Source organism: Schistocerca americana, chromosome X (assembly GCF_021461395.2).
Source record: "Schistocerca americana isolate TAMUIC-IGC-003095 chromosome X, iqSchAmer2.1, whole genome shotgun sequence".
NCBI classification, from domain to species: Eukaryota; Metazoa; Arthropoda; class Insecta; order Orthoptera; family Acrididae; genus Schistocerca; species Schistocerca americana.
In genome coordinates, this window is record NC_060130.1 from 708,215,983 (window position 1) to 708,231,889 (window position 15,907).

Consider the following 15,907-nt stretch of genomic DNA (forward strand, 5'->3'; position numbering starts at 1 on the left):
CGGTCTTGTCACATTAATAGGACCACCACCTATGCTAGACGTCAACGTGCAATAACCAGTCACAAACATGAGATGGCAGCTTTTGGGCCGAGGATGGACGTATTACTGAAACGGTTAAGTTTGTAACCTGTTCGCGAGCTTCCCTGGTTAACGTATACTGTGGATGGCAAAGCAGCACTATTAAATCTCGTGCCGAGGCAATTAGGATACAATGAAGGCTTTCACGACCCGATGTTTCAGCTGCTGAGAATTCTTCCGGGTTGTATGGCCATGGTCCATGAAACTCTTGTATCCCTGACGTTTGTCCAAGGCTGCGTTGGACATGTTCAGAGGTACTCCTCCGAAGGTGTCCAACGCAGCCTTGGACGAAACGTCAGGGATACAAGAGTTTCATGGACCATGGCCATACAACCCGGAAGAATTCTCAGCAGCCAATTAGGGTACGCCAGAGGTTATAGATGACAGGGGTGAGCGACGGCTGCAGAGATGTGTACGGGCAAACAGAAATTCAACTGTTCAACAACTGACTGCCCAGATGAACCAAGGGGCTACCAACAGTGTCCCCTCAGCGGCGGTTCAAATGGTTAAAATGACTGAGTACTATGGGACTTAACATCTGAGGTCATCAGTCCCCTAGAACTTAGAACTACTTAAACCTAACCTAAGGACATCACATCCATGCCCGTGGCAGGATTCGAACCTGCGACCGTAGCAGCCGCGCCGTTTCCGACTGAAGCGCCTAGAACCGCTCGGCCACCACAGCCGGCTAGCGGCGGTTCAGTGCACGTTGCTGCGTATAGGCTTTTTCAGCAGTCGTCTAATTCACGCACCCATACTGACTGCTGTTAATCAGCGACGGAGGCTGGAATTTGGACAGCAATACAGCAACTGGGCGTCCACTGAGTAGCAACAGGTGGTCTTCTCAGATGAATCACGTTTTACGCTCTATCAGAAAGATGGCCGTTGGCGTGTATAGCGTGAAATGCCTGGAAGCAAACACTCTGCAACAATCGTCGGGAGGCTTCAGGCCAGAGGAGGGAGTGTTATGGTCTATTTTCCTGGCATTCTCTGGGTGATCTCGTCACTCCCGAAGGCTCAGTGAATCAATACAAACATGCCTCTATCCTTGGGAACCGTATCCACCCCTACATGTAATGTGCTTTTTCTCGCAGAATGGAATCCACCAGTAAGATAATGCAGCGTGTCTCACAATGGCAATGTCCGTGTGTGGTTCGAAAAGCATGTGGATGAGTTTCCTGTACGTCCCTGGGTACCAAACTCCCCTGATTAAAAACCAGTTAGGAATCTGTAAGACCACCTCGATCGATCTGTTCACACTGTGGCCGCAAAACCTGGATTTGGCGAGGCTCAACATCCCTGTCGATACCTTCCAGAAGCTCATTGGCTCTCTTCCCGTACGTCTTGCAGCGGTCCGCTATGCAAAAGGTGGTTATTCAGGTTTTTGACAAGTGGTCACATTAATGTTACTGGACACTCTATGTTCAATCACGGTGTTCCCATATTTTTGTCCAGCCCCTGCAGATGTACACTGACGAGCCTAAACATTATGACCACTTGCTTAATAGCTTGTTTGCCCGTCTTTGAAGCGAAATACGTCTCTGATTTTGCGTATCAGGGATCCGACAGCTTGTTGGTTTGCTGAGGTATGTGGCATTAGATGTCTACGCACAGGTCGTAATTCGAGTAAAGTACGGGCCGCTGATTTGCGTACGTGGTGATGGCGCCCGATAGCGACACAGATGGGTTCCATAGGATTTACATCAGGCGAACTTGGTCGCCGAGACATCAACGTGAGTTCACTATAATGCACCACAAACCACTGTAGCACGGTTCTGACTCCGAGACACAGACAATTATACTGATGAAAGATGACATCGCCGTCGGGGAAGACGTCAAGCATCAAGGGACGAAGATGGTTCGTAGCTGTCAGCGTGTCTCGATTACTACCGTACTTCCCAAGCAAGCGCAGGAGAATGTCTCCCACAGCAGAATGCTGCTATCACTAGCCTGCGTCCGTGGCCCGATGCGCGTTTCGAGCCGCCGTTCACTTCAGTGACGTCATTTGTGGAGACTGCCATCGAGCTAGTGTACCAAAAATGCACCCAAAGAGCCGGCACGTTTCCACTGATCGACGATCGAATCCCTATGGTCCCGTGACCACTGCTATCTTAACTGACAATGTCGTTGGGTCTACATCTACATCTATATCATTACTCCGCAAGCCACCTAACGGTGTGTGGCGGAAGGTACCTTGAGTACTTCTATCGGTTCTTCCTTCTGTTCCAGTCTCGTATTGTTCGTGGAGAGAAGGATTGTCGGTATGCCTCTGTGTGGGCTCTAATCTCTCTGATTTTATCCTCATGGTCTCTTCGCGAGATATACGTAGGAGGGAGCAATATACTGCTTGACTCCTCAGTGAAGGTATGTTCTCGAAACTTCAACAAAAGCCCATACCGAGCTACTGAGCGTCTCTCCTGCAGTGTCTTCCACTGGAGTATATCTATCATCTCCGTAATGCTTTCGCGATTACTAAATGATCCTGTAATGAAGCGCGCTGCTCTCCGTTGGATTTTCTCTATATCTTCTATCAACCCTATCTGGTACGGATCCCACACTGCTGAGCAGTATCCAAGCAGTGGGCGAACAAGCGTACTGTATCCTACTTCCTTTGTTTTCGGATTGCATTTCCTTAGGATTCTTACAATGAATCTCAGTCTGGCATCTGCTTTACCGACGATTAACTTTATGTGATCATTTCATTTTAAATCACTCCTAATGCGTACTCCCAGATAATTTATGGAATTAACTGCTTCCAGTTGCTGACGTGCTATATTGTAGCTAAATGATAAAGGATCTTTCTTTCTATGTACTCGCAGCACATTACACTTGTCTACATTGAGATTCAATTGCCATTCCCTGCACCATGCGTCAATTCGCTGCAGATCCTCCTGCATTTCAGTACAATTTTCCATTGTTACAACCTCTCGATATACCACAGCATCATCCGCAAAAAGCCTCAGTGAACTTCCGATGTCATCCACAAGGTCATTTATGTATATTGTGAATAGCAACGGTCCTACGACACTCCCCTGCGGCACACCTGAAATCACTCTTACTTCGGAAGACTTTTCTCCATAGAGAATGACATGCTGCGTTCTGTTATCTAGGAACTCTTCAATCCAATCACACATTTGGTCTGATAGTCCATACGCTCTTACTTCGTTCATTAAACGACTGTGGGGAACTGTATCGAACGCCTTTCGGAAGTGAAGAAACATGGTATCAACCTGGGAACCCGTGTCTATGGCCCTCTGAGTCTGGTGGACGAATAACCACGTAGTAGTGGTCTGCTGAGGAGCTCCATGTTCACGTACGAGGAGCAGTGTTCTCCGAAACACTTGTGCGTGCATTAGAATTGTGCACTTTCGGCAGTGATGCCACATGTTAGAGCCATTTTTGAACCTCCAAACCTCACGTTCTGTGAAGAGTCGTGACCGTCCAATCGTTTAGTGCCTGGTGGTAGTTCCATTGTTCTTCTACCTCTTTCCGTAGATGATCGCGACAGTAGCACGTGAACGTTCGACCAGCTTCGCCGTTTTCTAGATACTCGTTCACAGGCTCTGCCTTTTGTCAAAGTCGCTTATCTCAATGGATTTCCCCATTTGCAGCCCATATCTTCGCTACGGTGATCCCCGTCCGTGTCTGTTCCGCTTGCATACTCTGTTACCGCGTCACGTGCCCGCAAATCCACCACGTGGCATCTAACGTCGCGATGGGCAGCGGTCATAATGATTTGGCTTGCCAGTGTGGATGTAGCTGAAAGGGTGTACAGATGATGAGTTTCACCTGGTAAGTCTTCTTGCCAGGACAGACGATCTCGAAGTGAGTGTCCCGCTTCCTGGAGGCGCGCACGAGGCTGGAGCAGGCGGGGCGCGCTCGGTAGCCGCGCAGGCAGAGCGCGAGGCTGGGCTTGGCGCTGGCGGCGCCGCGGCCCGGGTAGAGCAGCAGGCGGCCGCCGGCCAGCGAGGCCCAGCAGCGCTGCGCGTGGCCCAGCAGGAAGCGCCGCTCCCAGCGCACCAGTGGCCCGCTCACGCGCCCGCAGTCGCCGCCGCCGTCCACCTCGCTGGGGAACTCCTCGTAACACGCGGTCTCCTCGAGCGCGCCCGTCGCATCGGAATCCACGTACTCCTCCACCGCCATACCGCCACCTGCCGGACCCAGCAATAACACATATTATGAAAGTGTTCCGTGCAGCGCTTTGTACCGCGCCTGATTTACATAAATGATAGGTGATAATCTGAGCAGCCCCCTTAGATTGTTTGCAGATGACGATGTAATTTACCGTCTAGTAAAATCATCAGACGATCAATTCCAATTACAAAATGATCTAGAGAGAACTTCTCTATGGTGCGAAAAGCGGCATTTGGCACTAAACAAAGAAAAGTGCGACGTCATCCACATGAGTACTAAAAGAAATCCGATAAATTTTGGGTATACGATAAATCGCACAAATCTAAGGGCTGTCAGTTCGACTAAATACCTAGGAATTACAATTACGAGCAACTTAAATTGGAAAGACCACACAGATAATATTGTGGGGGAGGCGAAACAAAGACTGCGCTTTGTTGGCAGAACACTTACAAGGGAACCTCCCCATCGTACCCCCTTCAGATTTAGTTATAAGTTCGCACAGTGGATAGGCCTTGAAAAACTGAACACAGATCACTCGAGAAAATAGGAAGAAGTTGTGTCGAACTATGAAAAAAGTAAGCAAAATATACAAACTGAGTAGTCTATGCGCAAGATATGCAACATCAAGGAAGTTGTGAGCTCAGGAGCGCCGTGGTCCCGTGGTTAGCGTGAGCAGTTGCGGAACCAGAGGTCCTGGGTTCAAGTCTTCCCTCGAGTGAAAAGTTCAATATTTTATTTTCAGACAATTATTATGCGAAGCTGCACAGGTGCACAGAGCAGTATTGTTTACGTGATCGTGTGTCGATTATCAAAGTTCAGGCACTCACACACAATCAACTTCGCTCTCCAAAATTCCAGGACATGTTCAGATTTGCTTGGACATAAGCAGGATTTGACGGTCTACACACGGAAAAATTTGAAAACGTTAAAAACATATGTTTTGACAGAGCACAGGGAAAACTGCGCGACTGTGAAACTGTTGCATTCATTTGTTGCAGTTTATGTGACAAACTCTTATGTTTTCATCATTTTTTTAGGAGTGATTATCACATCCACAAGAAAACCTAAATCGGGCAAGGTAGAAGAATCTTTTTACCCATTCGCCAAGTGTACAAGTTAGGTGGGTCGACAACATATTCCTGTCATGTGACGCGCATGCCGTCACCAGTGTCGTATAGAATATATCAGACGTGTTTTCCTTTGGAGGAATCGGTTGACCTATGACCTTGCGATCAAATGTTTTCGGTTCCCATTGGAGAGGCACGTCCTTTCGTCTACTAATCACACGGTTTTGCGGTGCGGTCGCAAAACACAAACACTTAACTTATTACAGTGAACAGAGACGTCAATGAACGAACGGACGGATCATAGCTTTGCGAAAATAAAGAAAGTAAACTTATCACTCGAGAGAAGATTTGACCCCAGAACCTCTCGTTCCGCAGCTGCTCACGCTAACCACGGGACCACGGCGCTCCGGACCTCCCAATATGTTTGATGTTGCCTATCTTGCGCATGGACTACTCAGTTTGTATATTTTGCTTATTTTTTTTTCATAGTTCGACACAACTTCTTCCTGTTTCCTCGAGTGATCTGGGTTCAGCTTTGCAAGGCCTATCCACTGTGCGAACTTATAACTAAATCTGAGGGGGGTGCGATGGGGAGGTTTCCTTGTTAGAAGATGCGACAAACTCACTAAAGAGACAGCGTACATTACACTTGTCCGTCCTCTGCTGGAATATTGCTGCACGGTGTGGGATGCTTACCAGGTAGGATTGACGGAGGACATCGAAAAAGTGCAAAGAAGGGCAGCTCGTATCGTGTTATCACGTAATAGGTGTGAGTGTGTCACTGATATGATACGCGAGTTGGGGTGGCAGGCCGGCCGCAGTGGCCGTGCGGTTCTAGGCGCTTCATTCTGGAACCGCGCGACCGCTACGGTCGCAGGTTCGAATACTGCGTCGGGCATGGATGTGTGTGATGTCCTTAGGTTAGTTAGGTTTAAGTAGTTCTAAGTTCTAGCGGACTGATGACCTCAGATCTTAAGTCCCATAGTGCTCAGAGCCATTTGAACCAATTTGGGGTGGCAGTCACTGAAACAAAGGCGGTTTTCATTGCGGCGAGATCTATTTACGAAATTTCAATCACCAACTTTCTCTTCCGAATGCGAAAATATTTTGTTGACACCCACCTACGCAGGGAAAAATGATCATCATAATAAAATAAGAGAAATCAGAGCTCGAACGGAAAGATTTAGGTGTTCCTTTTTGCCACGCGCCATTCGAGAGTGGAATGGTAGAGAGGTAGTATGAAAATGGTTGGATGAACCCTCTGCCAGGCACTTAAGGGTGAATTGGAGAATACCGATGTAGATGTAAATAGGACGGTAGCGAGCAGATACGTCATTCGTAGTTCTAGTATGACAGATATGCACTACGATGCAGCACTTCCCAATAGATACGGCTGTGCCGAAAAGTGTCCGCATCTTACGGACCTAAACCATACATAATAAAATCAGTCTACAGGGTGAGCATTAATAAAACCGACGAACTGCAGGGACGGAATCCTCACTGGAAATTGATGAAAGAAGGCCCTATGAACATACGCCCGGAAATGGACTGTGTGCATGCAACGACAACAGATAGTTCTGGAACACAGAACAGAGCTGCATCCTATCCACGTCACAACAGATATTCAGGATGGCCTCCGTAGGATGCAATGCACACGTTCACACGTCACATCATGGAGTGCCGCTCTCTTTCGCACGTTCTGGCCTCTCTCCGGATAGCATCACAGGCGTCGTGACCACGCTGTTGACGGGTCTGCACTTCAGGAACTGGTTCAGTATACACAACGCTTTTCAGGTGCCCCCAGAGGTAAAAAATCTAAGGGATTTAAGTCCGGTGATGTAGCAGACCACGCTGCAGGACCTCCATGTCCTATTCAACGTCCAGGGAAGATGAGGTTGAGGTGCCGGCGAATTGTAATGCGGAAATGGCTTGGAGCTCCGCCATGCAGAAACCACATAAACTGTCGTACTCCCAAAGGCACATTCACAAGCAGCCCAGACAGAGTATTCCACAGAAAGTTCAAGTGGAATAATAACTCATCCAGGTACGTGGTCGGCAAGAATCCCTGCCAAAAAAAAAAAAAAAAAAAAAAATGGTTCAAATGGCTCTGAGCACTATGGGACTTAACATCTGTAGTCATCAGTCCCCTAGAACTACTTAAACCTAACTAACCTAAGGACATCACACACATCCATGCCTGAAGCAGGATTCGAACCTGCGACCGTAGCGGTCGCGCGGTTCCGGAGTGAGCGCCTAGAACCGCTAGACCACCGCGGCCGGCCCCTGCCAACACATTGATGCTGAACATATGCTGATAAGACGCCTCAACCTTTCACAGCGAATTGTCTGTAGCCCAAAGATGACGATCATGCAGATTGATGATGTCAGTTCTGAAAAAGGTTGCTTTGTCGGCAAAGAGGGCTGATTACACAAATCCCATAATTGCGATGGTCTGGTGCAAAAACCATCGACAAAATCCTTCCCGCAGAGGGAAATCTACTACTGATAATCCTTGCACTCGTTGCAGGTGATAGGGATAGTAGCGGTTGTTATGCATGATACTCACGATCGTACTTTGGCTGACATTGTGTTGGCGGGCCATGTGCATGGAACTTGTGCTAGCGTTCGGCTCAACATCCTGTAGAACGCGGTCCTCCAAATATGGTGTACGCACAGTCCGCCGTCTCCCTGCGAGTTCGTCTGTCTGAATGGCCCTATGACCACACGAACGCCCAAAAAGAGCCTTAAACGTTGTGTGATGTGGTTGGTGTCCGTAAGGACACTGTTTTCGGTACTTATCGACGGTTTCCATCTGCTTCGTCGCACGCAAACACTATGTTGGCTTGTTCCTGACACGAATACCGGACCATTCTGCTGCTTACAGTACGCTGCGTCAATCACACAAACTGCAACACAAAGGAACACACGGCACGTGGTCACAGGAACATTCATTCATCTACCATGGCAACGATGCATTTCCATACACATATTGATAGGACCTTTTTACTCCATTTCCAGTCAGAAACTCGTTCCTGCAGTTTTTCCGTTTTGTTGGTGTTCACACTCTATTTTGGAAATAAAATTGTATCTTCTGTGAATATTTCTGAGGCATAGTAAAGTTAGCTTTGAAAAGCGCGCCGCAGCGCGTAGCGTGAAGCAGTCGCCCTCCGTTTTCTGGCGGTGGCGCCGTTGTCGCAATTGAAGGCTTCGGTGTCTCCCTCTAGCGGGAAAGCGGAAAAGTAAGGTGTTCGCGTGGGTTTAAGAAGTGGCTGTATGGGTTCGTGGAGAATTGGCACTCGGGGCATCAAGAAGCGACTTCTCTGCCGGCGCCAGAGGGGCAGCACGCAGACCGCGGCATCAGCGTAGGCGACGTGAGCAGCGGCTCCGTGGTGTGGGGCGTTAACTGCTCGTCACGAAAGGAATCTTGCTGAGCGTGGGTCCGCAAGGGGCCTAATCTGCAAAGCGGCCGTATGCTGTCGACCGGCGAGGAGGTTCTGAAAATCGGCGCGCTTTCCTGCGTCCGTTGAAACGGCTGGCAGCGGGCGGCTCGACAGAGCATTTGGAGGTGCTGCGTTGGTTCAGTCCTGGGAGTCGTAACGCACCGGAAGTTGAGTATTCATTGTTAACAGATTTTATGGAGTTTAATTGAATTCAGTTTACTTATTCTTGTTAATTATACCAGCCGTATTTTTTTTGGGGTGGGGGGTGGGGGGGAGATGGTAATATTAGAAAGGGTGGGCTTCTTTCCCCTCCCAGCTTACCTACGGGTTTATTCGACTGTTAGCCTCTGCCATGTCTGTGAAAGTCTAAGGCACCAATGACTGTGCTGTTTAAAATGTAAGGCACTAAGACCTCATCCATTCTCTCGCCTGCCATAACTAGTATTACTAGACTCACATGTAAAAGGTACCCTAAGAAAGAAGAAATTCCTTTTTGCCTCGTGGTAAGAACTAGTCAATTGCATAACGAATTCCTGCTCATCTGGAAGCTGTAACTTACGTAAATTTTTGTTTATGTATATTTCCTATAATCAAGCAAGGTTAATGTACGCCGTAGTGGATTTTTTATATTGCTTCTAGTGAGCAAAAACTGTTGTGTGTTTTTCCAATTCAATACATTTTAAGACTTTTACTCAACGTGCTTATGCGCTTTTTACATGTAGTTGGTTATTAGTGTGTTTTCTTGCCATGCAAAAGTTTTCCATTTCATTACGGGTTGAAATTGTTGCCGTGAAATGAGAATGTTGTAGAAGTTCGCAAGTCCTACCTGGCGAGTGTGTGTGTTTGCCGTAAGTTAACTGGCAGAAATTTGTAAAATTTGTTTTTTATACATTTTGGAAATGTTAATGTTATTAACTGTAAATGTCCCCCATGTGCACGACTCATGCGTTTTGGTTTTCCTATTTTGAGAACTTTTGTAAACAGGATTGTCTTTATATGTTGCAGACAAGTTAGTCTGTGCCATTTGTCCGCAGCTCGTGGTCGTGCGGTAGCGTTCTCGCGCCCGGGTTCCCGGGTTCGATTCCCGGCGGGGTCAGGGATTTTCTCTGCCTCGTGATGACTGGGTGTTGTGTGCTGTCCTTAGGTTAGTTAGGTTTAAGTAGTTCTAAGTTCTAGGGGACTGATGACCATAGATGTTAAGTCCCATAGTGCTCAGAGCCATTTGAACCATTTGAATCTGCGCCATTTAATGAATGGAGTGAAATTCACCTTAATTTAGCTGAGCTTGAACTATTAAACAGCGTCGCGTTGTATATGTTAAATTGCTTGCCTTTCCTATCGTAAATTGTGACTTATTTCTTAAATGATTGTTGTTTTTTTTTTAAATATCGTAAAGTCTTGCACCAAATTTGAATAAAGAGTGTTACTGAAAATTGTGTATAATTTCATCAGTTATTCCTTGGTACCTACTTCCACTTTACATTTTGTGTACTGATTGAGATTAATAACCTTTGGTGAACCAGTAGTAATTTTACGGTTCAATTACGTCTTCTATTAATTGTTGCTGATTTAATATATTTAATTATTAGTGTCAATGATGGTGAGAGTACAGAGTAATATAATAAATTAATAGTGTTATGTCTATTAATTGAGCAGATGGTAGCGTGAGAATTCTGTCAGTACGAAGCAGAGAATAGTACTCTGAAGGGAAATTTCTATAGTGAAACCAGCCAGTTCATAGTACTGGGAATGCAAGAAATATTTACGATAATTCAGTACACGAAGAAGTAATTTTGATATTTGTGGGTTTTACAAGTTTATTCATTTAATGAATTGCTCATAAAAGCTATTATGTTGTGATTGTTTCCTAGTAAAACACGCGGGATTGCGCGCTTTAGTACTGATATCGGATCGGCTTTGATTTATATCAGCCAATCAGGGGACAGTACAGTCGCGCGTATTTCGTGAGCTAAAGAACTGCCTTGTGAAGTCTAGAACAACTTCGAAGCTCAACCTTCATCATGTTCGGGCACGTGTATTCGGAGCTCTGAATAGATGTGAATATTTTGCGGTATTATGACTTAAACGTGACTGAAGTGTCGTAAAGTGAACACAAACGATAGCTGAAGATAAATGGATGAAATTCCGAATTTTACGTGTAAACTGTGACTTCTGAATTAACTAAAATCCGTGTGGCGTGTTATACAAACTATGGCCGGCAACTGAGCTTTCTAAGAGGTCGATTTGGATAGCATCGGAGGGAGCTTTCTGTCCCAGACAATCAGTTTTGTAATCTTTATGGGAAAAGATTGGGTTAGATACCACAAGCTGACTTTTATAAGTGACTGATTGAATGTGTATGTCGAAATTGTAACTTCAAACTAGCGTGGATTTGGTGGTGTTTTTGTAGCAAACAAGTAACGATATATTGAAGTTCTCACTTATTAATTATCTATCCTTTAACAGCTCCGATAGCGTGATACTAGAAAACATTTGATGCAGCTTGTAGAGGCGTGTAGTGCTGCTAGTTTGCTCCACTGCTTTCTTCAGCCGACGAACAGTACACATTTTCTAGCATGTCATGCTAATGGACTGGACAGCAGAACAAGAAATTCAACGCAATGTGGACGGATATTTTTAGTCACAACACAGAAACCACGCCGTTGCAAACGATAAAAGTATCGTCTGGTTTCTTGATTTCCTCTCAGAAAGGTCACAGTCCGTAGTCATTGACGGGAAATCCTCTAGTGAACCCGAAGTCATACCTGGGGTCCCCAAGGTAATGTTATAGCCCTTCTGCTGTGCTTATTTAACCATTTTGTGACAACTTGAACAGCCGTTTGAATTGCTTGCAGATGATGCCGTCGTTCACAGTGTAGTAAAGACTTCATAAGATCAAACCGAATTACAAAATAGTTGTATGGTGCGAAATGTGGCAGTTCAAAGTACGAGAACCTCTGCATGAATATTAAACGAAAATTCCGTTAAATTTTGGTTACAAGAGAAGTCACACATAGTTAAAGGTTGTCGAGTCAGCTGACTATGTAGGGATTACGATTATTAACAACTTAAATTGGAACCATCGCGTTGAAAATTTTCTGGGAAAGGTGAAACAAGGATTGCATTTTATGGGCAGAATACTTATAACGTCCAAAAAATTCGCTACAGAGAATGCCTGCACTGCATCCCACTTGTATATCCTGGTTGGGAGTACTGCTGTGCGGTATGGGAGCCTTGCCATATAGGACTGAGAAAGTTCAAAGAAAGGCAGCTCGTTTTGCATTATCGTGAAATAGGGGAGAGGATTTCACGGATGTGATAAGCGAGTTGGAGAGGCAGTTAAAATAAACACGTTTATCATTGCGGCGTGATCTGTTCATGATACTTCAGTCAGCAACTTTCTCCGTAAATTGCGAATTTATTTTGTTACTGCTCACCTACCTAGGGACAAATAACCTGTCAAAATAAGAGAAATCAGTGATGGTACAGAAAGATGTAGGTGTTCATTTTTTCCAAGTGCTATTCGGGATCAGGACGGTAGTAAAGTAGTCAGAAAATGATTACAATGTAAAACACTGAAGTGAGGACTGCAGAATAATCATATAAATGTAGGGCCATTCCGTACCCGACCATCTCAAAGCTGAATGTAGTTTTGCATTGATATTCCTAATAGAATAAAACTAAGCTAGGCAAAATCTGAGCTCAAATAACAAAAGGTTAATCGTTTTATGAGGCTTAAAGTAAGGGGCTGCAAAATGTGTCAGCTCTACGACTGTTTTGATAAAATTTTGGACAAATTAAAATTGAAACTATTGGAAATAATTTGAATAGATGCACAAATTTTTGTTCTCTTCACATTGTTAAAATTCACATTGTTCAAATTCTAAGTCTGTGTCATTATGATTTTGATTCCATATGAGGATAAAGTTAGGGAAAAATAATCGTGACAATATTCAATCATTTTAGGAATGTAGTAGCTTTTGGACAAAGAAAAGTATGTTGAATGTCCTACAGTCGTTCCGCAGGGAAGTGACTTCTTATGAGCTCTACCGAATTTCAGCAGTTGTTTGTATCATAGAAGATGTTAATAAAAAAGAACGCCACGAAAATGTTTAAATAAAATTTGTTTCATACTGCTAAGTATTATCACCTTCTACTTCCTTCTTTTTTCATTAGAAAAAGCTAGTGTTTTGTACTAGACAAGCTTTCGTTTGTTTTGCAGAGACTCTGTGTAAAAGGCAGCATGTTGCGTTAGTTTAAGTTAGATTAAGTAGTGTGTAAGTTTAGGGACCGATGACCTCAGCAGTTTGGTCCCTTAGGATCTTACCACAAAAAACAAGAAACACCAGGTGGCTTTCTTTTTCATTCTTTCCTCCATTCTATGCTCTCTTGCTAGTTTTCCTTTTCTTCGTCTTCCTATTATCAGATTCCAGTCCCCCATCATAAATAAACATTCGTCTCTCTTAAGTATCCGCATAACTTCTTTTAAATATCACTCACTTCTTCAATGCCTTCATCTGTGGAACTAGGAGGTACATGAACTTTTACTACTGTGATGACTGTTTTAGCAATGGCTTTCACTGCGCTGTTCATTGTAACTCACCTGCGTCCCCATTTTCTTATTAATTTTTAGACTTTCTCTTGCATTACTCCTAACTGATTTTGTGTTGCTAGTCCTTTACTCACTTGACTATAGGCCTTGATCGTCCTGCACCGCATTTCACTAATTCTCACAATATCAATGTTCTAATTGTCAGTTTCTCTTTTTAAATTTTCAAATATACCTACCCGATTAAGGGAGCCAACATCCCACGCTACGACCTGTAGAACAGCGGTTTTGTTTTCCTAATGACAGCGCCCTCCTTGAGTACGGGAGAATATTTTATCTATGGAATATGTTACCCAAGAGGGTGCCCTCACCATTTAAATCATACAAGAGAACGATATATCCTCGGGAAATGTAACAGCTTTAGTTTTCCCTAGCTTTTACTCATTGATATACCAACTTAGCAAGGCTATTGGTTCATGCTATAAGCCCATATCGGCCAAAGATTAAGACTGTCTTTCTGCAAATATTGGCTCTTCCACTGATATTCCTTCAGTGCGGTGCGGATTTCTCTACCGCTGACACACGCAAGCCACCCCATCATACCCAGGTCCATGCTTCGTGGATAAGTTGAGGATTTGGGTCTGACGGGAGGCGTGCAGTGGCATTGACTGCTGTGCGCGGATGGCTTAGTGGTCAGAGCAACTGCCTAGTAAGCAGGAGAGAGAGGTTTGAATCCCCGTCTGTCAGAAGTTTTCAACTTTCCCCATTGATTTACATCAATGACCACTTGCAGCCAATGTCTGTAATTCATTTGTGACTAAAAATAAGCACAGTGAACAAGTTTTCCCCTTCCAGTGTCAGTGACTCAAAGCGCAGGAAAGGCGGCGCAAATTGTCTCACACTCCGAGTCCGAAGGCTACTCTCAGGGAGGGCTATCACCTTCAAATGACCCAGCTTCTTGTACCCCACCAACACAGAAAATGGATCTACTAAATCAGTGGAGACCCCTGTTGGGAGTGTACAGTATTTGCACATGATAAGAGACAACGAAGAGTTTCATTTCGATGTTTCCAACTGAAGAAATTACTACATTCCGTTTCAATTTAATATCTGCCGAAATAAAACTACTAAGCTTTCCACAATACGGTATTTGTGATCTGCAGACACAGACACCATTTTTCTTCAAAAATGGCTTCTTGGCTTTGAATCTATAAGCAATATACACTGCGGTGAGAAACGTTATGGGATAGCGATATACACACATACAGATGACGGTAGTATCGCGTACACAACGTATGAAAGGGCAGTGCCTTGGTAGAGCTGTCATTTGTACTCAGGTGACTCATGTGAAAAGATTTCCGATCTGATTATGACGGGAATTATCACGGGAATTAACAGACTTGGAACGTGGAATGGAAGATGGAGCTAGACACATGGGACATTCAGTCTCGTAATCGTTAGGGAATTCAGTATTCCGAAACCCACAGTGTCAAGGGTGTGCCGAGAGTGCCAGATTTCGGACATTACCTCTCACCATGGACAACGCAGTGGCCGATGGCGTTATTTAATGACCGAAAGCGTTTGCGTAGAGTTTTCAGTGCTAACAGTCAAGCAATGCAGAAATCAATGTGGGACATACATCAAACGTATCCGTTAGCAGAGTGTGGCGAAATATGGCGTTAATGAGCTATGGCAGCAGATGACCGACGCGAATACCTTTACCAGCAGCACGGCTTCGCCTGCAGTGTCTCTTCTGGGCTCGTGACCCTAGACGACTGGAAAACTGTGTTCTGGTCAGACGAGTCCCGATTTCGGTTGGTAAGAGCTGATGGTACGGTTCGATTGTAGCACAGACCCCAAGAAGCCGTGGACCCAAGTTGTCGACAAGATACTATGCAAGCTAGTGGTGACTTCACAATGGTGTGGGCTGTGTTTACATGAAATGCACTAGGTTCTCTGGTCCAACTGAAAATGGTTATGTTCGTCTACTTGGAGACGACTTGCAGCCAACAACAATGGAATTTTTATGGATGAAAATGCCCCATGTCACAAACCACAGCTATTCGTTTCTTGTTTGAAGATAATTCTGGACTGTTCGAGCGAATGATTTGGCCACACAGATCGACCGACATGAATCCTATCGAACATTTATGTGACATAATCGAGAGGTCAGTTGTGCACGAAATCCTGCAACACTTCCGCAATTATGGACGGCTATAGAGGCAGCATGGCTCAGGTGTTTCTGTAGGGGACTTCCAGGGACTTGTTGAGTCCATGCCACGTCGATTTGCTGCACTACACACGGAAAAAGTAAGTCTGACACGATATCAGCGTAGACAACGATACCGGCACAACAACATTATTTATATTAGGTATTTCATGCAGCGCACAAGCTATCCTTCCTACCGAACGGGGCATTGAAGCCTGGATATGGGTCTTTCTGCTTAATATTTACTCTTTTCCAGGCCCTCAATGTAGAGCAGAAAGAAATATTCCATGACTTCACTCACGACAATCATGTCTGCTGTTAGGTTTTAGCCAGCCGCAGTGGCCGAGCGGTTCTAGGCGCTTCAGTCGGGAACCACGCTGCCGCTACGGTCGCAGATTCGAATCGTGCATCGGACATGGATGTGTGTGAT

General features: G+C 45.1%; 1 protein-coding gene across 1 annotated transcript in view; it reads right to left on the reverse strand.

The window, feature by feature from the left end:
• LOC124555531 (src kinase-associated phosphoprotein 2-A-like) overlaps positions 1 to 15,907 on the reverse strand; it is a 247,144-nt gene that overhangs the window by 25,404 nt on the left and 205,833 nt on the right. Inside the window, exon 3 of the mRNA XM_047129485.1 lies at positions 3,868 to 4,229. Coding sequence (XP_046985441.1) covers positions 3,868 to 4,229 — 362 coding nt within the window. The remainder of the gene's footprint in view (positions 1 to 3,867; positions 4,230 to 15,907) is intronic.